Source organism: Harpegnathos saltator, unplaced genomic scaffold, assembly GCF_003227715.2.
Source record: "Harpegnathos saltator strain DR-91 unplaced genomic scaffold, Hsal_v8.6 scaffold539, whole genome shotgun sequence".
Taxonomy (NCBI): domain Eukaryota; kingdom Metazoa; phylum Arthropoda; class Insecta; order Hymenoptera; family Formicidae; genus Harpegnathos; species Harpegnathos saltator.
Window position 1 is genome coordinate 130,181 of NW_020230359.1, and position 26,512 is coordinate 156,692.

Below are 26,512 nucleotides of genomic sequence, written 5' to 3' on the forward strand. Positions count from 1 at the left end.
AGCCGTTTCGTTAGCTCGCATTTATCCGCGGCACGCCTAATTGATCGCGAGGGTCGCTCTCGACGTGAAGATTCTCGCAATCTCTCGATGGAAGGCGAACGAGAGATTCGGGAGAGTCCACACGTTCCCCCCTCTCTATCTCTTTCTTAAACCGCGACGAACCAGATGAACTCATTTATGACATTCACTTCTCTCCCCTCCCCCCTCTCCCTCGAGGAAACTTTTACGAATTTATCTTCGATACCGCGCGCCGATTCCCCCCGCTTCGGCCGAGTATCAAGCGTGAAACCTTTATTATCGTCGCACTTTCTTACAAAACGCACGGACGTTGTAGGAGCGGCGCGCGCGCGCGCGTCTCTCAAGTGCGCCTTCGCTCGAGCCATTACGCGAGAGTCAGGCCACATCAAACGACACTTTAAGCCTCATTACACCGGCGTGTCCACTTGTCATTTCGATCGTCGTAAATCTCCGCGACGCTGTATCACAGCGCCCGTGTCGCTCGTATTTATATAATCTTTGGGGAACGTCGCGCACACAGGGGGCGATCGTCGGCCCCTGCCGACGATCGGGACCGGCAATCAGAGCTCCGGCGCTCCGACTTAAACAACCTCGTCGTCCTCTTCTCTCAGGTGTGCTTACGCGCGAGCGCGAGCGCGCTGGGCCATAATCAATTCTCATTTATACGCACACTTGAGCATTCGGGACCATCGTTTTAAGAAAGCCATCATAAATTATCCCGCGCTCGGACGTGTCCCGTATGGCGCAAGTTGCAAGTCCCTCCGGACACGAGCGCCCGGAGACAACGAATCACGCTTTTCGAGAGACAGAGAGCCCGCGCGACAAGCACGCCACGAGGACGCAATAATAACCGTGTGCCCACGCGCGGAAATTAGAATGTATTTACGGTAATTTATGGAAGATTTATGCACGCGCGTAAAGCGCGTGTAGTGCGTTATTAAGCATTACTCGACAGAGAGAGAGAGAGAGAGAGAGAGAGAGAGAGAGAGAGAGAGAGAGAGAGAGAGAGAGAGAGAGAGAGAGAGAGAGGTCCAATAAAGAGAAAAAACGTCCGTCCGCGCGTGTCTGTCCGAATTGCATTGAGACGCTCGTTTATCAGACGCGCGCGAGTATGCGTTTAAAGATCGGTACCGCGATCGCGCATCGGCTGCAAGAAGGATAAAATAAGGCAGGAGAAAAAAAAAACGCGTGTGCGCGCGAGATTTCGCCGGTCGCTGCTTTTGCCCTCTTCGGAATGACTTCATCCGCGGTTCCAAGGACTCGCGCAGGAGAAGGAAGCAAAAACCAGGTAGTAATCGCGGAGAGGAATGCGCGGTAAGGTCGAAATAATAGTCGGCACGCCGCGAAGACGAAGACGATGAGGAGGAGGACGGCGACGACGACGACGACGACGACGACGACGACGACGACGGTGACGATGCACGTTAACGCGAACACGTACGTGACTGCACAATCCGGACTTTCAGGACGACGAGACGAGGAGGATTCTTTGCGGAGAATCGCCGAGACATGTTAAAAGATTATGCTAATGGCCGCGCTCGAGATCACTATCCGCGTACTTAACCCAAAGACACCTCATCGTCGACTCGGCTGCAGCGGCTCGCGCGTTAAATTCCTGCGCGGGTTATTTCTGCGCGGTTATGAACGCGTCGCTCGTCCCACGTTACGATGGCCCCCGGCGATTAATTGCGGCGTTCCGCGAGCGCGAGTTTCCATTTTCGAAGCGAATAAGCCCGATCTTGACCTTCCACCCGACTACGAACGACTGTTCTCCTTTGTTGAGCTGCTCTCTGTGTCGTCGCGGAGTGAATGCACGTAGAATAATCCCTACATGGCGCGAGCGGTAATGATCGCTCATATCTGAGATCGAATATTTCTCTCTCCCTCCCTCCCTCCCTCCCTCCCTCCCTCCCCGTCTCGGTTTCTCTGATATTCCTTTCTGATATCGCTCCTCTCTGTTATCTTTCCCTGACATCATTCTTCTTTGATATTTCTTCACGGTACCGCTTCTCCTCAGATTATAATTCTTCGCAAATATTACTGAGAGGAAAATAAGACAATGTTCGAGAGAGAGAGAGAGAGAGAGAGAGAGAGAGAGAGAGAAAGAAAGAAAGAGAGAGAGAGAGAGAGTCGACTTGAGATCAGCCGAAGGAAACGTACTCTCGAGAGACGATTTGTCAAGTCCGCGAAAGGCCCTGAACACCAATTGATTTGACGTCTTGATCCCGCGGCTCCTCGCGGGCCGACGCGACGCGATAATTAACGAACGTATCAACGTGCTCGCGTTGCGTTAGGTCGCCGGTAGGCAATTTTCGAGAGCCGAGTCGTTTTTGCGTAGCGTGCGCGACGAACGGCGAGCACGAGCGCGACCGCGTCAGCGCGTCGAGATCATGTAATGATCTTTTCCCGGGATCGTAAATTACGAGCGGCCATTATCATTCCGTTCGCGGTTATGAGAGTACGAGCCGGAGATACGCGCCGCCCGATACTTACGCGTCCATTGTGCGTATTAGTCTTGATGACATAATAGCGAGCTGCAGGCTCGATCGAATTCTTGCCCGCGATAATGACAAATGTCTTCATCATCTCGCTCGCGCTCGTACGATACGATCGGTTGCGCGTACGCGCGCTCTCGAAAAATCGCGCGCCGACGTATGATTAATTCGCGCGCAGTTGCGTCCATCGGCGAGACATTAGACAATCGCTTTTCCAACGGCAGCAGCGCCGCGAGAGTCGTTGCTGCGATCGATCCAACGACACGACTGCGGGAATGATGTGTGTATAACAAGCGAACCGGCGCAGTAGAGCGCGTTGAGAACGTTCCGTGCCTTGAGAGCGACACAGCAGTGTCCCGGACACGAACGAGTTTTCGCGGAACGCGACTCGCGATAGACACATGACTCAGTAGTGCCTTCAACGATTCGCCTCGGCTCGCCTCGCGACGCTAAGCATGCAAATCCGGCCAAGTACTATTTCCTTATGTGGCAGACGATTCTCGGAAGACGCGCTCTATTGATAATATGCGCTGATATAAGAAGCCGGCGGCGGCGAGAGAAAAACGCGAGAAGGGGCGAAGGTTCATTGAGCATTGGCAGATTCGCTCTCTCTCTCTCTCTCTCTCTCACCATCGGCCGGGGATCCATAACGAGCCTCTTCAAGGTGTTCCTCGTGCGCGGACGGAGACCGCTCCTCCGTCTCGTTGTTCTCAACACGCGGAACGGTCGACGACGTGCCGCGACGCGGCCGGACGCTTTACCGAGGGATGCTGCGCGCACCGGCCTTCGCTCACGCTGCTCCCCCGCGTTCGGTCCATCCGACGCTCTTCGAGCACGATCAACGAGGATCCGTCTGCACGTCGCGCCGCGCCGCGTCTCGTGGCCGGCAGCTCCGCTTCCGGATGTTTCGACGTCGAATCGCGATCGTCCGCCGAACTGCATACACCTGGCGCTTGACTCGCCGTGACGCTCTCTCGCTCGGCCAGCTCTTCTCCTCGAACGGCGTTCCCCTCGGCGACGCTCCTCGGAAAGTGGCGACTCTTCTTCTCACTGCCGCGGCGCCACAGCGCGCGTATTTTTAAAAACACGCTCGAATTCGCGTCTCGATGATCTCGAGCGAGTCGGCGCGCGATCGACGCGTCGGGCGCGTGCTTTTGAAAAGGCGCGCCGTCGCGATTCCAGTCGCGGCAGGACGATGCGCGACGTTCGCGCGAGCACAAGCACGAGCACGACGAGGAGCAGCCGCGCGTGTTTTCCAGCTGGCAGACACGATCTCGGCGACGCGACGCGCGCACGGCGTGAAATTCGACGAGGACGACAGCGAGAGAGGTAGCTCTCTCGATGCGCGTGCGAGCACCGGGAGAACGGTTGAGCGCGCGCGGCCTGTCGCGATGCGACGCGCGAGCGCGGTACGAGCCAACTGCTCGTGCGCTTTCGCCGGCTTTCGGGCTCCCTCGGCGAGCCGCATCTCGTTCGGTCCAGTGCGCGGGCGGACGCGCTCGACCTCGGATGGGGGGTAGGCGCTCTCGCGTGAGTCGAATCGCGCTCGAGTCGTGTTTCTTTCTCTCCTTCTCCTCTGAACACGCGCGCGCGCGCGCGCAGCACAATTGACGCTCTATGCCGATCCTGCATCCTGCACCTTGGCGCATGACGTTCGTTAGCCGCGGGGAATCGTCAACGAACCGGACGTACTGTCGGCCATTCATGGTCGGCTGGGTGTATAGGTTATCGCCGTATCAACGACATGATACTCTCGATACTTCACGGAACGTTTCGTGAACGATCGAAGCGAACTTCGAGCTGAGGCTTGATTCCTTGCCGTATGAGTATATTCCCTTTCGCCCCGTGCGAATTGAGACAAAGAGACTTTTGTTTATGTTCGATCCGTAAATTGTGCAATGAATCCGATAATCGTGATTATACAGCAAAGGGTTGACGACAGGGATTATTAGTCTTCTTAATCTGGGAGAAAATCTGGGCTTTTTGTTCGTATGCACAAAATCTTTTGCAGGACGAAGGCAATTTGTGAGGGAGGAAACAATTTACCATTACGTTCATTTCCGATTTATCTGGGCGATCAAACCCTTTTAAGCAATGACTCCCCGTGGAAATCGATGTATATGAAGATCCGCTGAATGTAAATTGAGGTACTAAGAGATTACAAACAGCAGCGCACGCGTGCACACATGCGCGCGCGCACACACACACACACACTTTGCGCAACCTTGCGGGCCATTAGCGACCGTTGCATTCGTCCGGTTCTGCGGACTCGTTTCGCAAAGCTGCTCGATAATGAGTTAATCGACGTGCTGGTTGTCACCGTTCGCTCGCGGATCGTTCTGTGCGCGCGACGTGTCGCCAAAGCTACAATTATACGCTCGAGCACAACGACGAGCGTACAACATCGCGGCTTCCTGAGACACAAACAGCCTACTTTCGATTCGTGGATAATATAGTCAAATGTATGATTGATTGCAAAACTCCTACTGTGCGCCGCGCCCACTCCACTCGCCGAACTGCTCACCTGCTCTTCGCGCCGCTCTTTGGTCCCGCGATGTAAACGCATTTATTACAAAGAACGCACGAGATATCACGGTCGATAATGAGAAAAATTATCCGTCTCGTGAGAAATTAGATCTCGGTCGCGCTTTGCATCTCAGACTAGAGATCGAAACCCACGTATCTTCAGGAGGGTAGTCGGTGAAAGCGGCGACTCCAAGCGACGCGCGACGTCGCAGATTCCGCGCCGCGGGCGAGGGTTCGACTTCGAAACGGAGATGCTAACGTCGAGTTCGCGCGGCGCGCAAGTCTCTCGGACGGTTCACCGGGGAACGACAATCCGCCTGCGTGTTCTTGATTGCCGGCTGTCCGCGGGCGGCGCGGGTGGTGCAGCCTTCCGAGCACTTCCGAGCGCGTTAGCCGCATCCAAGCCCGGCCGTCGCGTGCGCACAATTACGTAAAGCAGATGGCCCAGCCGGGGCCCGATCACGGCTAGCGTTTCCGTTCACGTCGAGGCGACCACCGACGCTAGATAGAGTAAGTGTGGCTGCAATTCCGTTGCAAGTAAATGCGCCCACGTGGTCGCACCAAAGAAGGCCACGACCGCGGGCCACGGATTTGTCTACACGCGCGCGGGACATTAAGGAGGCCTCGTAAATCGCCTTCGTAAATCGAAACTGCGCGGGCAAAATGAGAGAAAAAACATCGCGGCCGCGATTAATTTGAACGCGCGCGTTAATCCTTTGCGGACGAATCTGATCTTCCCGGCAGGAGAGCATGTTTTCTATATGAAACAAGATGATGAATTAGAAGCTTCGAAAGCTGCCATCGAAGGAAATTACGCCATTTTGCTGTCATATGCGTGCAAATTTATATATTTTTTATTGTTATATGTTTATTTTTATTTATTATATATATTCTTAGAATATTATTTTATATATATTATTTATTATATATATTTTAAATATTATATATATTTTTAGAAATAAAACAGCAAACAAATGCAATTGAATATCTTTTTATCGAATATATTGGATGAAAGTGAGAAAAGTTGTTGTTTGCGGCGGCTAATTTAACAAGTTGAACGAGACAAAATCATGAAATTTCCCTGTATGAGGGAGAATGAAACAACCCTCTAAGGGGATTAAACTTCGCATTTGGCGTCTCTCATTTATTTGCCGCCGTAGCGGCGGCGTTCGTCCGTCCGAAGGGTTAAAGCGGTTGACGCGGAAACGAGCGCCGATCGGGCACGAGGAATCGCTCCGAGCGACGGCGATCTCGCGTACTCGCAATTTGCGATCCTCCGCGCGCACGTAGAGAACGCACGCACGTGATAGCCGTGGATAGAGCGCGCGCAGGGCAATCGCGAGCCTGGAAGCGACTTCGAGGAACGCCGTCTACCTCGTCGCCGCCGCCGCCGCCGAGAGTTTCGGCCGGCTTCGGTGCTCGATTCCTCTTCTCGCCGGTCGCGATGCGCTATTAGACTGTTACGTGTTACGCAACGATATCTCATTTCTCTCGCCGAGCGGGCGAGAGATGTCGGGCATCCGCGGATGGGACGCTCCCTCTGAAAGGCGCACTTTCGCCCGAGGAAATGGCGCGGCGCGGCGCGCGCTCGCCGCGATATTTCGCGCGCTATTGCGACGCAGACGTCAACGACGAAACCGGCTGGCTCGCGCGCTACGCTTTTACGCCATATTCGACGGCCGGCGCGATGCGATCGCGAGCGCACGGCTTAGGTGGATTTACAATTTCATTATCGACACGCTCTCGTATTCTCGCGTTGGCGTTTCTCCTCGTCGCCTTGCGCAATCGATCCCGTCGGAAAGTACGTTCCTACCACCGCGCGACGTTTCTGCGTTCTCTCGGAGGGAGAGAAATCGCGCCGCGCAGGAGTCGTGTCCACCAGGACCTCGGGATGAACCGGCGTGGCGGGGGGAGGCACGCTGCCTCATATCGTCGTGCATGTACGAGGATCACCGTGCTTGAGAATGCGAATATTCATGAATCGCGCGAAGACGTCGAGACAGCCTCGACAAAGCTGCTGGCTGGCTGGTTGGCTGGCTGGCTGGCTGATCATTTAAATCGGGTGTATGTGCATGCTTAAGCGTGCAGAAACGAGTCGATAGTCCGCGGTCTCTCGGGGCTTGTGCGTGCACGGCTGCACGCACAAGCCGTGCAGGAGACGGCGTGGGACCTGTTGGCCCCGCCCTTCGCCGACTAGATGTCATTATTCATTACGCCGCGTCGTTATGCGTTCCTCCTTCTTCGATCAAAGGGCCGTAGGAAATCGTTCGAACGACTCTCAGACTCTCGCCCTTCGCTTCTCTCTCTCTCTCTCTCTCTCTCTCTCTCTCTCTCTCTCTCTCTCTCTCTCTCTCTCTCTCTCCTCCTCCTCCTGCCTCTCTCCGAGGGCGGGACGCGATTTTTCACGCGCACCCTTTACCACTGTGAAACGAGAGAATACGTAGACTATACTAGTTGTCTAACTGCGACTGTGGAAGTACGAGCCTCCGCGAGTTCGTTGTTGAGACATGCGGAGTAGAGAAGCCTGCGGATTATTAGGGCTGCCAACTGCCCGGTTTTGACCCGGACTGTCAGGTTTTCAGAAGTCTTGTCCAGTGTCCTGAGTCAAACCGGACGTCATATGTCCGGTTGTTAAGTTACATCCAATCAATGGAATGAGAGTTCAGATTTTAGCAACGTTTCTCCGTTTCAAGCGCCTTGCAAACGATCGAGCGCCACGAAAAGCCATCTATAGTAGATGTCCTGGAGGAGGAACGCAACTTGACGCTTGCTTTCACGAGCTCCGACGTACTCGCAAGTCTGCGGTGCAGATCAAGGATCGGAATGACCCCTTTATCTGGCGCGGACGTACGTCGGTGGTCCTTTATTTAGGTCAAGGAACTGAATCCTTTTACCTGGGATAGGACCGTGAGCGACAGTTGAGGGGAGGGAGATTTTTTGTTGAGAATAATCAGTCGGAAAACGTGATTGGCTTATAATTACAAATAATTTGTTTTATTGATGATTAAGCGGAAGTTCACAATGAAATCAAATTTGTAGGATTTTATAATGTGTACGTATATATATATGTATAAACAATCGCGGTCTGAGCAAAATTCCGTGTTCGTTATGTCCGACTGTGATCGAAAAGATTGGGCCACTGACACCGGATTTCACAGTTGAGGAGGAATGCCAAGGGGGATCGAGAAAAGGAAGAGAAAGGAAAGGAAAAGAAAGGAGAGAGGAGAAAAGAAGAAAAATGAAAAGAAAGGGGTCACTCAGGCAAAAGAAAGTATAAATAACTTACTGCTGGTTCTATGCTATTTGTCGAAAATGAAGAGTGTAATTGCTGCGTGTCGGTGAGGGCGGATGACCCAAGTTCTGCGCCAAGAATAGGAAGCTGGTTTCAGCTGGATCGCTCACAATGGTACAGAAATGTGCACGAGATCGTTGCACAGAATAATTAACAACTGGAGAAACACTGATCTGTCCAAGCCACTAGTAGGCTAGATTGTTAGGACACCCTGAAGGGGTGCTGAAGAGAAGCTTCTGCTCTGGCTGCGGGTCGGTCGTCGAGAAGTCTTTTGGCCATTTGGCTTTTCTCAAAACGTCAGCTCGGTTGAGAGAGTGGGGTTTTAGGGAAATGTTTCGGAAATCTAATTTTTATGCCCAGATATGGTCATAGGACTGTGCTTCGAATGTTTTTTAGAGGTGGGGGTCAAGAGTTGCGTTGCAGTATCTCTAAGATAATTATTGTAAAGGATCGGGTATCTATGGCGATGAGGGATTTCATCATTTCGTTAGGTTTAGTGAGAATTATTGGGTAACATACCTTACGAAGGGACGTGGAAAAGCTGTGAGTTCTTGAGGATTAACAAAATCAGATATCGACTGGTCAGTCCGGGAAGTGACTCAGCGGATCTTTCTGATAAACAACTAGAGGACTTTGGTCTAGGGGGAGATAAAAAAAAGAGAAATCGGTACGTGGCGTCATCGTGCTCGAAGGGTCGCGGAACATGTTCGTTGAATATAACATTTGAACTATAGCGAGCAACATAAAATCAATTCGCTCTATTTACAAAAGAATCCTAGAAAACGCGGGGTCCGCAGGACGTAACAGTAGATGATCGGCCGATTCATCATTCCATATATATTAAAAAAGTAATAGTTTATTTAATAAAATCTTGTTTAGAAAATTATTTAGAGATTAATATTGTAAACAAATTCTCGTCACATTTTGTATTTAATGTTATAATGTTATAAAACATTATGATTATTATTTCTGTCGGGTTTAGTCCGGTTTGGGTTTGTTTACCAAAGAAGAAGTGTCCGGTAATTTTAACTTTTGGACTTGCCAACTCTACTGCGGATGTAACTTTTGTCGGTGGAGTTGGTAACAGATTTCCTCTCTCTCTCTCTCTCTTCCTCCCCCCTCTCTCGGGATACTTTGGGAGAAAATTATGGAAATGGCGGAATGTCCACGGTCGAAAGTGAATTCTTGCTTAGAAAGGTCCGAGAGCGTCTGGAGCCGAAGCGCGATAGATAAGCAACGACGTGAGACTCCGGCGAGTCCGGCTCGAGTCCGCGACGTAAGAAACCGTGACTTCTCACCGCGTCTCTGCAGATTAAACGATTTCAAATGCGCTAGCGTACCGTCGGCATCGCGAGCACTATTTCGGCAGGAAGTTACACCGAGCACCGGCGCGGCGAGTGGGCGAAAGTAGCCGGCCGCGAGGCGAAGTCGCGCAGACGCGAAGAGTATCGTGAAGAGTCGCGAGGCGAGCTGAAGAAGCAATATCGAGTCGATCCTGACTTCGCACGGCACAGCGCACGGGAGAGCGCGACGGTCCAATTCTGATCTGCGCGCATCGATTCCGTATCGAGCGTAGCGCGTTCCGCTACTCGAGCCTGGTTCGCGCGCGTAAACTCGCGCCGCGCTATCTCCGGGTGAAATCTACGAAAGTTCACACGCGGCTTATGCAGAGGCCGCGCGTGATCGGCTGCGCGTAACGAAATAATAACGCTGCGAGCGGCAATAACGCGCTCCGACGCACGTCCACGCACACGCGCACGCACACGCACCTGCTGGCCGGCCGGCGGCGGCGGCCGGTCGACCAGCGGGAGAGCGGGCCAGATTATATTCGAATAAGTACCGCAGGTACACGAGTCACACCTGTTGCGCGCTCCGATACACACACCGGCTGCGCGTTCGGCCGGCTTGGCCGGCTCCTCTCGGCCACTTTTTCCCCTCTCACGCGAGTCACGCGTCTCCGCGGCAAGAAAACCGCAGCACCGCGGACGCGAGATTCGCGCGAGATCCCGCGTCCGCGACGAGAGGGCTGCTCTCGTTGCATTCGCATCGCGGACAGACAGAGAGAGAGAGAGAGAGAGGGTTATGTCGCGATCGCGCGAACGGAACGGGCGCCGCGTGTCGGTTTAGAATGCGAGGCGTGGGCGAGGAGCCTCGCTCCAGCCGGTCGTTCGAGTCCGATTTGACGGCGCTTGAGAGGAGCCGCGGACGCTCGCAGCGACGGGAAACGCGAGGGTGAATCTCGGTAGAGGCGGCGACACTTTCCTCGAGACTCTGCGCTCACCGGGCGATTTCCCGAGGTACCGAGGTTCGGGAGAGTCCTCGAACGAACGTCCGGCCCGTCTCTCTTCTTCTGAGTTTTCTCCTCGGAGAGAGGAACAGTCGAGACCCGGGCGACTCTGCGTGCAAATTCGCGGCAGCTGAATGTCGTTACTCGCGAAGGCGGCTGGGAGAAGGCGAATATCGTAATCTATTTTCGACGCTCTCGCTCGCGTGACACGAGACACTTACGTTTCTGTATCCTTGCCGTGGATACAAATGACGAGCCATTCTGGGCGCGCGCGCGCGCGCGCTTATGCAGCGCAGCGCGATATGGTTTCACGTGTTACGGCCGCGCTTGCGATCTGGGAGGCCCCGCGGATAATACGCGAGAAGAGAAGCGGGGTGTAATACCGATCGCCGTGGCGGTGGAAGAGCGACCTGGTGGCGCAGTATCGCGCGCCACGGGTGCTTTGCGTCTCAGCCACGGAGCTACGTTGGCTTTCTCGCTGGAACGCGGCTGCACTGAGAGAAAAGTATATGATATTTGGAATTACGAGTATAATGATATAGCAACTAAATTATAATCCGAAATATCATATTTATAGTAAGTGTTACGATAATATCGGTAATACTTACGATCTAGGCATAATATAACCAAGCATATAATATTTTTACTAAGAATTATAGTAAGTTAAACTAAAATTATTGTACGGATACGAATATAAAATGGTAGGTAAAGTGAGTCTTTTTTATAGTCAATATTACCGGAATATTTGCTAAGTGATGACAGATGTAACTATATGAATATTAAATCTCACTATATTCGTGAATGAGAAATTATCATATATGTGGTAAAAGTAACTAAACAATCATTTAAGACAATCATTGACTATTATATATGTGTTTGTTCCACTATATTTTGCAGGTTCCATCAACTATAAAAATATAGTTGACGCCAAAATGAACGATAAAATATAGTGAGATTATAGTCAATTCAATTATATCTTTCTATCAGTGTGAGAGAGCGCGGACACCCTTTTGCCTCCCCCCTTTCTCTCTCTCTCTTTCTCTTGATCTATCTCTTCGATCGCAGCGGACGCTGCGAAGTTCCTTTCGCGAGAGGGGCCGCTCGAAAAATCGTTTCGCGGCAAGAGCGAACGTAAGTCGCGCGAGTTTGTAAAAAGTCCGACGTATCGCGCGACCGATCGTTTGTTTAAACCGACACGTAGCGGTACTACAGCGGCATTAAGATTCTTTTATGTCTCCCCACAACACCGGCGCAAATGTAAATGTCTCGCGCCTCGAATTTCCATTCGACGCCCACGTGCGCGCCGGCAATGGGTTAAGTCATAGGAACGCCTCTGTGTGTGTGTTCCTTGAAATACCTAATCCTGTAAATCACACGTCGAATTTATCCAGAGTCTTGCGCAAGCCTAATCGGTCATTTTGCCCGAGGAATATGGAAGTTGTAAATTGCGTAAGTGCCGCAAAATTGAACCGACGCTCGTCAGCGAGCGCGCAAGTTCCGCCGAGCGCCGCGGCGAAGCGTGCGACTCGATTCTCCGTCTCGGAGTCTCGTCCGACGTCGAAACGTTGCGATGCTTAACGTCAAAATCGTTGCGATCGTTCAGCGCCGCGGCTGATTCAACGTTGGTGTCGAAAGAGAATCAACAAAAGTTCGCGGATTTTTCGATAAGATAAAACACGCTCAGATGCCGCGGCAATTTCGGCAGAGCGTCGCAAAAGGCAAAACCCCGAATCGCCCCGCGGTCGCCGGCGACCGTTAAGCGGGGCGTTAAGAGCGCGAGCGCTTGGCGCTTTTACGCGCGGACTTAGAAACGGCGAGATTTGCGTGGGATTGGAATGTACGCGGGGCCCGATCGCGTTTTATACGTGCGCGCTATGTGGTACCTCGGCGCGTCATCGATTCTCTAAAAATAATTTACGCGAATCAGCACGACGTACACTTACTTAGAGCCGCCATGGATTGTCTCGCTAGCACCGCGATTAGCGACTAAAAATCGGCTCTGCGAGAAAGGAATAAAAATCGGTCGGGGCGCGCGCGCGCACGTCCCGCGACTTAATTTGCAGCCGTCGAAATGCAGCTCGAAATGCGAGCCGCGTCGCGTCGTCTATTCGGCGCGAGCAGCTCTCCGCGCGCTGCGACTGTGCAGAGCGGGCCGATTATCTCGCGTGATAATTAAGCGAACTGTCTCGTTGCCGATGGAACTCGCTAAAAATCGCAAACAAGTTGTCGAGCGCCATTAACGCGAAGGATAAACCGGTGCAACCACGATCTATTTAAAGAAATTATGACCGCGCTGTGTTGCGCCGCATAAGTGCGTCGTGCACGTCGAGCGTTCTACTTTGTCGCGCGCGAATTCCCCGCATAGACTCCGAGCCACGCACGCACGCACGGACTGCGCGGCCAACAATGTACGTGCGCGTATTTCGCACAGCCGAGTTTCCGAAGTTACAAATTCCAGCCCGAGCACCGAGCATTTTCTCAAGAGTGACGAACGAGCGACGTGTGAATCGTTGAGCAAAACGGGCTGCAGGCCCCCCGCCGCAGCTTTTTGTCGAGCAGAAAGATCGATCGCACACTCGAGATTTAGAATTCGCAACGGGAGGAAGTACCGCCGTTTCGGCTTCGGTGCGTCTCGCATTTTGCGCGCCTTGGAGCATTAGACTGCGTCTGCATTTCTGCAGATAATATCTGGATTTTTCTGGACGCGCTCGCGCTCGCACTCGCACCGGCCGCGCGGCGTCCCGACGGACGCGCGCGCGCGACGCCTTCTCGCGCAACGGCGCGCTGTCGCGCGAGTCGCGAGAGTGCAAGGACCGTCAGGACGCGATGCGGTCGCAGCGCCGCGCGGTTACTAGGCAGGGACACTCCGATCCGATGCAAATGCGCTCTCGACACCCGACGGGATCTGCTAGACGTGTAGGCGAGAGACGTCCATCCTTTCTCGCAGGACCACTCTGGGGAGCTCCTAAGAGTCGCGTCGATGTCCTCTCGCCATTGGCGTCGCGAGCGAGCTCTCGCAGTCGCTCGCAGTCGTTTCAAACGTCCGTCCATAGAAATGGACGATGAAAGATGGATGTGATGTCGCGTCGCGTCATCGACTCGCGTTAGCGACTCATTTTCTAGGATCATAAATCATTCCGAAACCTTAAATCCCTGATTTTGGAGTAGCACTTTTTTAGTCATGACATTGTGTGGTACTTGAAATAGAACGAGAGATGTTGATCTTGGAAGTTGATCACTTCATCGGCAACTCGGTATCGCCTGGAATTTTTCTCTACACGTCCGCGTGGATTTTGCCCCGCGTGCCTACATTTAATCAAACGCGTACGACTCGTCCTCCTTTTCGGCCCACCCTGTATACGCGCGACTCCGCGGGAGCCGCTCGCAACTTTCCATATCGAGAAGTTTTAAAGCTACGCTTCGGTAGTGGGATAAGCAGGAACGCCTACACACGCGTGCGACTCTTTGAACAGAAGTCGATAATGTATACGTGAAAGAGATTTACTCGGCGAAGTTTGATATCGGAAGAGGCGTACGCGATATGGCATTTTGTTCTGCCGTTTCGTCCACTTCACTCGTTCCCGTTTCCAAAATAGGAGAGATTCCGATAATTTTGGCGTCATAATCTTATAATTTTTTTTAAGCATGTTTCTCGAGAAAATTTTCCGGAGAAAGAATCTCCTTAATAATACGCAATCTTCGAGTTGTGAGTATATTTTTACGCCCCCCCCAGAGAACATCTTGTCTTTCAATGTAGATTTCGCTAAAAGCGTGTAAATGTCCGTTTATTGACTACTCAAAAAAGCACGCTTATATAAAATTGTGAAAGATGCGCACGTAGCAAAATATGATATCGTTTCATTGTACAGCTTTAGCAGTGCAAAAACGGTTTTCAGCGTATTTAAAGTTAAATACGTACGTACTTAGAGTGAATATGGGTGGATACAACCTGCAGATACACAATAATATATCCGACCAATCTTTTTCAATAGTCTTCAGAGGAAATATTTTACAACATATTTACAGTATGAATACAACAATCGCTATCATACAATCGGAACAATTGTGCGGCTCTAATTTCACATCGTTCCCTAAAGTTCAGACATATCCAATAAGGCATTTAAATGCGTCGGCATCCAGTTTGTACCATTGTGACATACAAACAACACATTGCCATCGATATACGCTTGGACGTTGCCCACTTTGTACACCTGCTTGGCTTCCTTGTATCTGTTCGGGATCGGCATAAACAATATGCCACGTTCTTCGCACTTCTTCTGCACGAGTTCCTTGAAACCTTGCGGGATCTGCAAGGCGGTTCGCACTGCCTCCGCGAGTCTCTGTAAACAACGATGTATTCAATATTGAGTCTGTTATAATATCCGCATGTTCCTTTGCTCGTGCGTAACATATAACGCATAATATTATACCTCTATCCGCGGTTGCGCAATTGGTGCTATTTGCGACATCGTCGGTTGAGTCCTCTCTAAGCTCGTTAGGTACGAAACCTGTTCCACTGCACCGGGTTGATGACTCTGTGATCCGGTGACGGCCCTATTCATCATGTCTAACGCTTTCTTGAAGTGCTCTGTAAATCATACTTTCCGTCATATATTTCAATGCGCGGCAACAGAGGAACAAACAACGAACGTTGCGTTCGGCGATCGCAACGTACCTTTTATCGCTGGTTCCGCTAGTAACTTGTCACTCAACATCCCCTTCCAACCCATGTACCAAGTTGTAACTTCATCGTAATTGGGAGAATGATTGAGCCAAAGAGCCAAGACTTGCAGCCATTTTGTAAAGAAGAACTTGTCGAGCAATCCCGCCATTACATGAGACGGGATTAAATCCTTCCATTCGTACACCCAATTCCACTGATCCAAATGCTGTTGATGCGGATTTATAACAAATTCGGACAGAGCTACCTGCAACTTTGGAATTATATTCTTCACCAGGAATGCTTCCATGTCGCCCTTGGCGAATACTTGTGCCCAAGGTTGCAGCATTAATCTGGCGGATCTATCCGATGGGTGCCAACCTCCCAAAGCAGATCCAAGTTTTCTACGTATTATAGGATAAATTAGAGTATCCAAGCGATTCCCTGAAGGAGATAATATGAGATTATTTATATTAGCCTATTTGTGTAGTTTAATCAATACATATTGCATACGCGCGCAATATATACTCACGCAATAATGGTAACCATGGATGAATCCATGTATGGATAGGTACAGTATCAGTAAGAGGATTCCATTCTTCCACCTCCAATGTTAATTTCGGTAATATTAACAAATCTAGTATATTTTCCAAGATCCAGTTGGGCAATAATGGCATCCAATGCTCTATCAGTTCGATTAGAGGTTCGGGTTGCCTACATGTCCATTGCCTATACGTTTACAAAAAATATTAAAAAATGTGAAATTACTTGTTCGTATTTTAATTAAATTTAATTTTTTTAAAAGTTCCACAAAACTAGTATATAGTATGTGTATATTACTGTATGGCTCCTCTGATCGATGGCATCCATGCGTTCCATACTAGTTGATCATATGGATGCATGGCTCGTGTTTGAAGCGTAGTGCTAGTTCCATTTTCCAAAATATCCTTCCACTCTTCAAACAATTTAATTGGTTTCTTTGGTTCCATCAGTGGATTCCAGCTTAACAAACAATCTTTTATCTTCGGAGCCACGAAACTGCTGGCTAATTCACCAAGCTCGTACATTTTATACTCTTCGTAATAATTATCTTCTAAATTTTTAAAAGCTTCAGCAGTTTCTTGCAAAGTCAATTCATTCGTTTCGTTCATTAACCTGTCCACAATCACGAGCACATTCTCCAAAGTATCAATCAGTTGGCTATTTTGATCGACGACTTTCGACAAGTTCTTTTTTTCTGCCTCTAGAGCAACCACTCTGTCGTTTAAATATCTCATCCGCCGATCATTTTGAATAATATCTTGCTCACACATATTCACGAGTAAATTTAAGTTATGTTGTAACTCAGGTAGGGCAAAATTTACTTTGGCCCTTTTATCGGGCGTGATTACAATCTCGTCGGGACACTGCTGCCCACCTGCGATCGCATGATATCCACTGAGAATTCTTTGCTCTGGCCCTGTCATATCTATCACCTTGACCCTACTCATTTCATTAGACACTGGAAGTTTTCTATTTGGCTTCAATTTCCCATCTTCTAAAACTTGATCCACACTTCTGTAATGATATTTTGTTTTCTTCTTGTTACTATCACCTTTTCGCCATTGAGACACTTTGGATTTGAGTTCTTTTGCTTCCTCTCCATCCTCATCTTTTTTTACATCTGGTACTTTGGGCACCTTTTCAGGACCATAAGCACCAATTGCACCTCTTCCCTTTCTGAGGTGCGCTTCCACTGGTGCGCTAATTCCTTGCAACTGTTTGCCTAAACCTTTCCCAGGCTCAAATCCCATCTAAGCAAAGAATGTTTTCTTTTATTACCATATTGTTTCAATAGTTTGTTAACAATAACTAACAGACTAAACTGTCATTTCTTATGACATACCTGCAGTAACAATTTAGCGCCAATACCTTTTGTATGTACTTCCCAACTGCCCACTCCACTTTTTATCAATAATGGATTTATTTGATTCCGCTTTTTACGTAAACCTGCAATGTCGCCCTCCAAATTCAAAGAGAAAGACGGTTGTGATTTTGAGTTACTTGACCTCTCATCTTCTGAGCTAAATGAAACATTAAATATAAATATGTATTACCAAGCCTACCTAAGAGAAACAACGAAAAATTTATACGTGTTAAGTTTTACCTTGAATCATCCTGATGTTTTGAATCTTGTGTCTCTTCTTCATCTTCCTCCTCATCATTATCTTCTTTTTCATCCTTTGATTTCCCTGCTTGTTGAATACCACCAGCAACAAAACTAACAGGTGCTCTATAGTTTTTTGGTCCTTTATTAAAAGTTTTAAAAGATGGCCTAGCAGATAATTCATCTTCATCACTGTCATCAGCCCATATCCCTGTATTTCGAAAGACAAAGCATCTTGAGAAAGGAAATATTATGCTATATATAATTTAAAAAAAGGATTATAATAGTATAATCGTAGAAAGATTGTTTTTACATCTACTTCTGCAGTATACATATTCATATTATATATTTTCCAAACATAACCTCTTTCCTTTGCATTATGATACATCTACTATACCTAGCATTTGTTGTTTTTTCGTGAGTTTGCGTCGGGGACGAGCTATATTAAATTCATTGTCTAAATCATAATCAGTAATCTCGAAACTTTCCACTTCGTCCTCTGACATTTTGCAATTTTTCTTTTGTATCACTTGACGTTCCTTGCAGTTCGTAGTGTAGTAAAGTGAGCCGACTCACACGAAGGAATCAGATGAGAGTTGTTACGGCATAAAGTACGCGAATGTAAGAGACCTCAGTCTATTCGTCCAAACATGTCTATGGCGTCTTTCGGTGTTTAGCAGCAGAACTCAATTTATCATAAAATACATTTTTTCAATATATTTCAGGATGCAACTGATATTCTAACCCTACAATTTCATAACGTATTGCAGTAAACTTGGATTAATTAAATCATCTAGGTTCTTAGGTCGAACACGAACGGGTAAGCTTTGTGATTGGCGAGTAGAATCTGACGTCATTTATCGCCTCAGCACCGACGTGTACTGTTAAGCTAATGGAGGATTCACACTGCGTCCGATGTCCGACGTACGACGTCCGACATCCAATAGGAGAACAGCTTTCTAATGGAGAATTGAATCCTCCGTTAGCTTTATTCCGTATTCATAGTCAGGCCTTATATTTAAGGCCTCCTTATATCCATCTTTAGATACGGATTATTTTATTGACTACAGACCATCTGAAGATAAACTTAATGTGTTGTATGGCTGTGTTCCAATATTCACTGCCAGCACTGAAAATCTATAATATACGTGACACAAACTATATATTTTCAATATTGGCGGTGAATTTTGGAACACAGCCTACAAAAACTGTTCATCTTATGGAATTTAGCGTACCTGCGGCGCGATTCTTTAACTCGTTATTGGAGTTAACGAAACTGTCGTTAACTCCAATAACGAATTAAAGAATCGCACCACTGGGGGGGGCTCAATTCCTGACGGCGTGCGAATGAGATGCGCATGCGAAAATCTATATTATATGTAACGTAAACTGTACATTTTCGCATACGCATCTCACTCGCACGCCGTCAGGAATCGAGTCCCAGGGTTATTAGTTTTTATATCACCTCGTCGGTGACCTCACGTCCATTAAACCAAATCCACTCGACACTATCAATTTTGTGTCGAAAATAGTGGCGGCTCCTGGCGGAAAGTTTGGAAGTAGAAAAAGTAACGAGTCTAATCATAACGGGTCATTTATGACGTCTGCTATTTTCAGTTTTCTCTTCGATTAAACTAAAACATCTTTTTGCTAGCAGTTTGTATCTTAAACATACCTAGCAGGCCAGCCATTATCCAAAATTGTAGTTCCAACGTTTCAAAAAGTGCATTTTCAAATGTTACATTTCAACCACAGGTCAAATAACTCGTCATTTTGAAATAATGCTGCTAAACGGCAAGTTAGAGAAATCTTTATTTTCAAGTAGTATCAATCAACGATGGTTTCTCTGTAACGCGGGACAATGATAGGCTGAAGCCAGAGGTAATCTAGTGACTACGAGAGATATGACGTTCTTTTGCATTATTCACGAGTATGAGTGCATCAACGCGAAGAGCGGCTCGCCCTAAAGTTATTTGCACGCGATTATCGTACCTGTTGAATGGCAAGTTTTTCTTTTTCACGTTTCACGAGCATTTCACGCACGAAGCGGTAAGCGCACCTAGACGGATACACGAAAATGCCCGGCTAGGGACTTTTCAGTTAGTAATCCGCGAGTGATTTCGGGCAGTGGCCGCTGCTGACATCGTAACCTTGCGACCGACGATTAACGCGGCTCGCTGCATGTTATTAATGATTAACCGGGCGTTTTAAAACAATTGCCATATTATTATTACGTCATCGTGCGTCGCGACGCGTTTGTGTATGCTCTCAGTGTTATCGATAGTTGCATTGTGCCGCCGTTTTTTCGAGCCGTACCGGTTCCCCGTAGTAGCCGTCGTTATCGTCGTCGCCGTCACCGTCGCCGTCGTGCCTGTTAACGTCACTGTCCCCGCCTCGTCGTTCGTGCGTCGCTTTGGTTAGGAAGAGAAATATTAATTCCGAACGATGGGAAACGTCCATACCTGCGGCCCGAACGAGGCTCTCGTTGTGTCAGGTATGTGCTCCGAACTTTTTGACGGTTGTCGATTAACACGCGCGCTGTCTCAAGCAATGCGACATGTGATTTCGGAGCTGCTTTGCTTGACGCATTGGAGGGGACATCGGTTAGGTTGTCATCGTCTCGTTGTCCAGTGATGATCGATTGATTGACAGGTTATTACACCTAATAAATAATTTAGGCGCTCGGACGAAGGCAGCTCGCAACGTGAGACATTTGAAAGCTTTGTTTAGGGGGAAAAGTGATATTAAATCTGTTCTTTTTCGAACGACTTCTGAATTAGTGCAGTAAGTTGGAACGAAGCAGATATATTTTCTCTCATTTTAACTTGTGGAGCTAGCATGTACTAGTTCAAAAGTTCTTCGAAAAGAATAGATTTATTGTGTGCTATTGGAAGTTGCCACATACCATTGGATATTCAGTGAAAAAGAAGGAGGTGGAGATATGCCTCATGTCTTGCCGCTTTCTGATTTAGAGACGGGTAATCTGAATGTCTGAAATATTCTGAATATCTATTGCGCATTAAACTGGTTATCAAAATTCAGTAATTCCAGAAAGTGATAAGAACTTCAAAGAAGCAATAAAAGATGAGCGGGTTCGTATGTTTGCTTATTGACCTTCATTATCTCCAAGTTGTATATCTACTGTACACATGAATGTCAAATACTTTCTATCAAATTGTAACGATTCTATTTATCATCCTTCAAAGCTTTCAAATGTCTTGCGAAAGAAGGTTTCTAATTGCAGCAGCTTATCAAACTAATGATCTAACATCTAACACACAGTTTAACAACAACAGTTTGTTAAATTATGACATCATTCTCAGATAACGCACTAGACAGATTTTTATGTTCTTCCATCTTTTTCCAACATATGATTGCATCCATATTTGATTGCAACTATTCTCATCTTATTATTCTTAGAATTGAGCATATTGTATCACAAATTTGCAATATAGATTTCTTAATACACTATAAAAATATACTAATATACTAATAGTATAAAAATATTTATAATAATTTTTATAATATTAATTATTGACTAAAATAATATTATATGACTAAAATTCAGCCAAAAATATACAAGATGTGCTATAACTGGTGGTGATTCAGAACTACGTGTACCCAGTGAATTTTAAATGTTAATTTTCTCAAAAATAAAAAACAAAAATACTTCATTCTGCATTCTCAATTTATTTTGTCATGCAGAACTAGCCTTTTCCTGTTTGTACTACCAGTTACGAAACACTGTATATCTGAGAAATAATGAATATGTAACATTGTTTACACCGGTGTCAATCTAGTATTACTGAGTTACTATGTATACAAGAAATTAGTTCAAGTCAATGATTATCACTGAAATCATAAATTACATTTGTTCAAGATGTTTGAAATTACCATAAAATAATGCAGCATTAGAACTCACATTATTTCTCTCCACTAACAATTTTGATTGATCTTTTTATAATGGAATTTTATAATGGAGTGTAACATGTAAAATCTAGTGTGTATTTTACAATTATACATTTTAGATAGTTTTTTTAAACAATAATTAATCTTTAAAAGGAACATGTTTCATTTTATTATATACGCGATATGCGTTGAAGACGACGTGAGATTTTTGCAAGATTCGATTTTTAGCTTCCTTAAAAAACTGTAGCAAAAAATCTCCCATAGAATTTCTAGTTCGTTATTGGCCTTACGTTAGTTTCGCTGGAAAAATACGCTATGACTCATATCCCCCATTTACGTCACAACTTAACGTATCGTTGGCAGGCAACATGATCCATTATTGAACGATGCATTCGTAGTATTCTGCTTACTCTTAATCGCTTCTCCCATCATTTCTCCCATCAGTCTATTATCGTCTGATAATGCGTCGTATGTAACAAATAATATATATAAGTATAAAAACACGTACAATTTGCGATTAGAAAAATGTATCAATGACGTCGGGACAATCGATACAGTCGGTCGTGTGGAATAAATATCCTTGGATAGCAATTATTGTACCATGTTCATGATATCTTATTATTCATTATTCGTATTATTCATTATTCATATTATTCATATTAGGTATATCAGCACGTGAGCAATAACTTAATGCTACTTTGATGCTAATTATATGTTTTAAGGAATCTACTATACAAATTTTTTGCAAAAAAGAGAAGAACAGAGCAAAATAGAGACAGAAAAAGGAAAGAAATATCATTTGCTTACAATTGCAAGTTTCAGATATTGGGTTTTCTTGAATAGTCTTTTTGCAGCCTGACATTGAGAAATGATTGTCTTGTTGACATCGAGAGCACAAATTGCACAAGAATAATTCTAGATTCGTAAACACATGCAGACCGGCATGATAGCCTCATATTCAATACAAGGTTGAATATTTTCCGATCACGCGAATTTCTTTCTAAATATTAAAAAGACGAGGCTACTTCTATGACAAATATATTGCTTTGACATTTAAGGAAAGCCCTAATATTTACAGAAAATGTCAAGATCACTATGTCATTATATATTCATACGGTTGTCCCAATACAGGTTCATCGTTTGACTTTCGATAACATGCTTTGAACCTTCACATTAAAAATTCAAGGTTTCGCGCTATCCACTTATTCGTCGATGCTTATATATACATCGGGTGGGGATCTGCACGACCGAACGTACGTATGTCACACCTAGGCGCGCCTCTTTTCTACTTCGACGATCCCACAAAAAAAGAAATTAATGACATAACCGTTAGCTATTACAACATATCATTGCGTGTTTCACGCACCAAGAGGACGGCGTCAAGTTCTTCGTCATGATCGTTGGAATTCCGAAAGTCCTTTCACAATGGAACGACTTGTTTTTAGCTGATAATTATTTAGTAAACAGCGTTTCTTACTTTACTTTATCAGGTTCTCCCTGCTTCTTTGCGTTATCGGCGCGCAGTCTTATTTCGCGCTCTCCCAAGCCGTTTTGATCAAATCCGAAGCTTTTTCTCCGATCATGTAAATACCTGCGTTTACGTGACCGACGGGCATCGTGGGCATGACCGAGGCGTCTGCCACTCGCAGATTTTGAATGCCGTAGACCCTCAGCTGCGGGTCCACAACGGCATAAGCGTCCGTCGATGGCCCCATTTTCACTGTTCCCACTTCGTGATTCATCATAGACGGCAGATGCTTGATGGCGCATCTCCAATAGTCGTCGGTAGCGAACTCGAACTGTCGGCAGGTCGGTATCGTAAGATCGTTCAGTCGGCTGTCGTAAGCACGAAAGGCCTCGGTCTTGGATATATTGATGGCGTGTTTCACTCCCTCCAAGATAATCTCGAGGTCAGCCGGATGATTGAAAAAATTCGGTTCCATCTTGGGCGGTTCGAGTGGATTTTTCGATTGTAACGTTAAACGGCCGACGCTTCTGGGGGATTGGACGATAGGCCAGACCGACCAGGCTTCTCGACCTTGGATGGGTTTAAAAATTGCGTTGTACACGTCGTCCGTGATTCTCAAAGCCTCCTTCAGGACCAGGCCGTCGTCCGAATGTATGGAACCGGATACGAACAAAAGTTCGACGTCTGGTTTCTCGTCGACAGCATATTTGGTCTTAATAAATGCTATCGCCTCGGCGCCACCCGGTATTGTCATTAAACCGTTTCTGAATAGCAAATATTCCAGCACTGCGCTGGGAGTGATCTTGCTCTGCAGCAGAGACACAGTCTGGTTCACCAGGAAGGTCAAGCCCAAAAAACCGATGTGCTCGTACATATTGTAGCCGACCTTGGAGTCCTGTATCACCGGAATACCCAGGTCCTCCAAGTGGTCCTTGGGCCCGATTCCCGAAAGCATCAGCAATTTAGCCGAGTCGATCGTACCGGCTGAGAGAACGACCTCCTTCTTGCAGAACACTCGCTTCAAAGTGGCGTCCTGAATATACTCGACGCCGTAGGCACGTTTGTTGCCGTCGATCAGCACTTTCGTCACCCTAGCGCCGGTGACGATGTTCAAGTTCTCGCGATTGATCGAGTCGAGGTAAGCTCTGGCCGCGCTGCAACGCACTCCTCGGTCCATGTTCACTTGAATGTACGAGAAACCTATTTGATTCTCGCCGTTGTAATCCACGACGTCGTAGCCGAGTTCTTGGCCAGCTTTCAGGTATACGCTCGCCAGCTCCGTGTGATAGGGTGTGAACTCCACGCACAGATTGCCGTCTTTGCCGTGATACGAGGAATTTTTGATACCTGAATAGACAATAACTCGAGTCACATACATCGTCGCGTGTTATGAGTCTCAGTTGCGCACGCGTGGTATTTCCGTTCAATCTAGGAAGACGAAAATCTAAGGGAAGCGAGGTGTCGTGTCGCACGGTAGGCCTCGATAGAGAGAGAGAGAGAGAGAGAGAGAGAGAGAGAGAGAGAGAGAGAGAGAGAGAGAGAGAGAGAGAGACCAAACTGACATACTTGGTATATTGAACCTCTCGCTTTTCTTGAAATATGGAAGAACGTCCTCATAGGACCAACCCGCGTTGCCTAGACTGGCCCATTTGTCATAATCTTGCTTGTTGCCGCGCGTGTGGATCATATAGTTCAAGGTGCTCGTTCCGCCCAGAGCTTTGCCACGTGGCCAGGAGCACTGATGATCGATCATCCCTAAACAGGCGTTCTTCTGCGGCTCTATCTTGTAGCCCCAGTTAAAATCGGTCAATTGGTAATAGCCGACCAAGAGGGGAATCTTGTTGAGTATGTTTTGCGGGTACCCCGCTTCTAACAGCAGGACTCTCCATCTCTTGTTCTCCGACAGGCGATTGGCAATCGCGGAGCCTGCCGAACCAGCTCCTACGACGACGAAATCGTATTTGTCGTTACCCCAGAATTCGGGACTTTCTCCGGCTGGCTGCATGTACTTCTTAACCATATCCATGAATGTATAACCGCTGCAGACCGAAGCGATCAGTGCGACGAGTGCCAGTAGAATCTTCATACTGTATTGCAATGTTCTGCAATGAAGTTTCACACGTATCTTATATAGGACTTCGCGAACGATAATACATATTTTGGTATATTACTTCGGTATATTATGTTACAAATATTTATTCGTTGAGATCACGTATCTTCAAATTAAACGAGTACGTGTGGGTGATTGTGCACGGAAAGACTCACTTTTCGTTGAGTTTCTAAAACTTTTGGAAAGATATTAAATTAGAAAATCTGACATAAAATAAATATTTAGAGTGGAGCACTTGATATTAGTAAACTGCTTAATATTATCCCCTTCCGTGGCAGAGTAAAATTCAGTAAAATGCACTGAAACCGCCCCAAAAAACTGACGGGGCGCATTTTTTCAATAATTTGTATACTTCAGTTTTTTTGGTCACTGGAGCTGAATTTGAGGTCAAAATATAGAAATTCAAAATGGCGGATCGAATATGATGACTAAAATGTTTAGAAATGCTTAATATTATAAATAAAAGTAATTGGTCATTTCTCAAGTCACTAAATTAACGATTTTTATATAAAATCGCTCTTGCTCTTAACGCTCTTGCTGTTCGTTGCGAACTGATTCGTTCGCTGCTCGCTCTTTGTCGTACATCCTCAGCTTTTTGGTTTTATCGAGTATTTGCATTCCTTTGGGCGCTGCGGTCAAACGACGCCGATCTCTCCATCGGTCTCTCCTCAGTTTCTTCCTGTCACCCTTTCTCACTCTCACATATCCCGTGTGTGAAAAAAAAATTTACAATTTTCCGACATTTTAATTTTATTATAGTTTTTTTCTATTAACAAATTATACAAAACTAAGTTGAAATTCGTAATCAACGACCCAAAAAATACTTGATAAAAATTCTACAATAGTTATTACACTTAAAATTCAATACCACACGAAAATGATCTGGACGCACCGGTGCGTCCGTGCCACGGAAGGGGTTAAAGAGAAAGATATTTGACATGTACGGAGGAGAACGTATCTGTTATATAATTAGGGAACATTATAATTAAGAAATCCGGGTGTAGATTTTCTCGGAACAAGTTTTGGAGTTTGACATAATTTTTTTTTTTTTTCAAATTTTATATTCTTAATATTATATACACTAATCTGTTAAATAAAATTCATACATTTCACCTCTTTTTTGAATGTTACATTTTTACAATTAATATTCACAAAGGGAGGACTAAAACTTGTCGCCGATTTTGATGAGCTTGATATATATTGTAGCACTACGTTCTCCATAAATGAAGGGTAAAGTCACTCGATGCAACCCTCAAGCATTCGCGAGAAAAATAAGTTTAAAGTTTTTAATGTCCCTTATAGAGTTCTTTACCGCGTAGTGAAGACAAGTTGCCAGCGAATACCCCGTATGCGAGGCCGTAAGGCTCTTCACGGAGACTGGCACGTTGCAGTGCTGCATATCGTGAATTCGAGTATCGCCTTTTTTTCAACTTTTTTCCCATTTCCATGAATGTACATATATATGAGTGTACATGTGCATTTACATGAATATACATATACAGGGAGATAATACTACAGCACATATCAAGCTCAACATGTCCTCAGGAGAGGGCAAGTTCTGGCCCTCTCCTTATGAGAAAAAGTATAATGACACTGTTCCG

The 26,512-nt window shown here is 46.7% G+C and overlaps 4 protein-coding genes across 5 annotated transcripts in view; 1 reads left to right on the top strand and 3 right to left on the bottom strand.

The window, feature by feature from the left end:
- Positions 1-3,948, bottom strand: part of LOC105183546 (uncharacterized) — a 31,578-nt gene extending 27,630 nt beyond the window's left edge. The window contains exon 1 of the mRNA XM_025303253.1: positions 3,144-3,948. The gene's annotated coding sequence lies outside the window, so the exon portion shown is untranslated. The remainder of the gene's footprint in view (positions 1-3,143) is intronic.
- Positions 3,949-14,387: 10,439 nt separating this feature from the next.
- Positions 14,388-25,014, bottom strand: sip1 (septin interacting protein 1). Of its 2 annotated transcripts, none has more exons than XM_019841609.2 (8): positions 24,368-25,014; positions 17,425-17,635; positions 17,164-17,341; positions 16,119-17,071; positions 15,811-16,007; positions 15,294-15,722; positions 15,049-15,206; positions 14,388-14,958 (listed from the first exon to the last, which is right to left on the bottom strand). In XM_019841609.2, exons 1-8 carry the CDS (start codon positions 24,885-24,887, stop codon positions 14,710-14,712), a joined length of 2,895 nt encoding a protein of 964 aa, XP_019697168.1. In that variant the 5' UTR covers positions 24,888-25,014; the 3' UTR covers positions 14,388-14,709. The 2 variants fall into 2 exon arrangements, with proteins under 2 accessions (XP_019697168.1, XP_011140063.1); XM_011141761.3 differs by lacking the exon at positions 24,368-25,014 and adding an exon at positions 17,822-18,015.
- Flo2 (flotillin-2) overlaps positions 19,396-26,512 on the top strand; it is an 84,677-nt gene continuing 77,560 nt past the window's right edge. Inside the window, exon 1 of the mRNA XM_011141760.3 lies at positions 19,396-19,918. Within this exon, the coding sequence (XP_011140062.1) occupies positions 19,870-19,918 (49 nt within the window). The 5' untranslated portion in view covers positions 19,396-19,869. The remainder of the gene's footprint in view (positions 19,919-26,512) is intronic.
- LOC112589525 (glucose dehydrogenase [FAD, quinone]-like) lies at positions 21,000-24,322 on the bottom strand. Its single transcript, XM_025303265.1, has one exon. It carries the CDS (start codon positions 24,177-24,179, stop codon positions 22,860-22,862), a length of 1,320 nt encoding a protein of 439 aa, XP_025159050.1. The 5' UTR covers positions 24,180-24,322; the 3' UTR covers positions 21,000-22,859.

Bases quoted from the DNA above. Each gene is read 5' to 3' on its own strand.
- LOC112589525 (XM_025303265.1), bottom strand. From the start codon at position 24,179: ATGTATGTGACTCGAGTTATTGTCTATTCAGGTATCAAAAATTCCTCG.
- sip1 (XM_019841609.2), bottom strand. From the start codon at position 24,887: ATGAAGATTCTACTGGCACTCGTCGCACTGATCGCTTCGGTCTGCAGC. The intron at 17,072-17,163 runs GTATGTCATAAG...TTCTTTGCTTAG, and splicing joins GCGCTAAATTGTTACTGCAG to ATGGGATTTGAGCCTGGGAA. The intron at 16,008-16,118 runs GTAATATACACA...GTAAACGTATAG, and splicing joins TCGATCAGAGGAGCCATACA to GCAATGGACATGTAGGCAAC.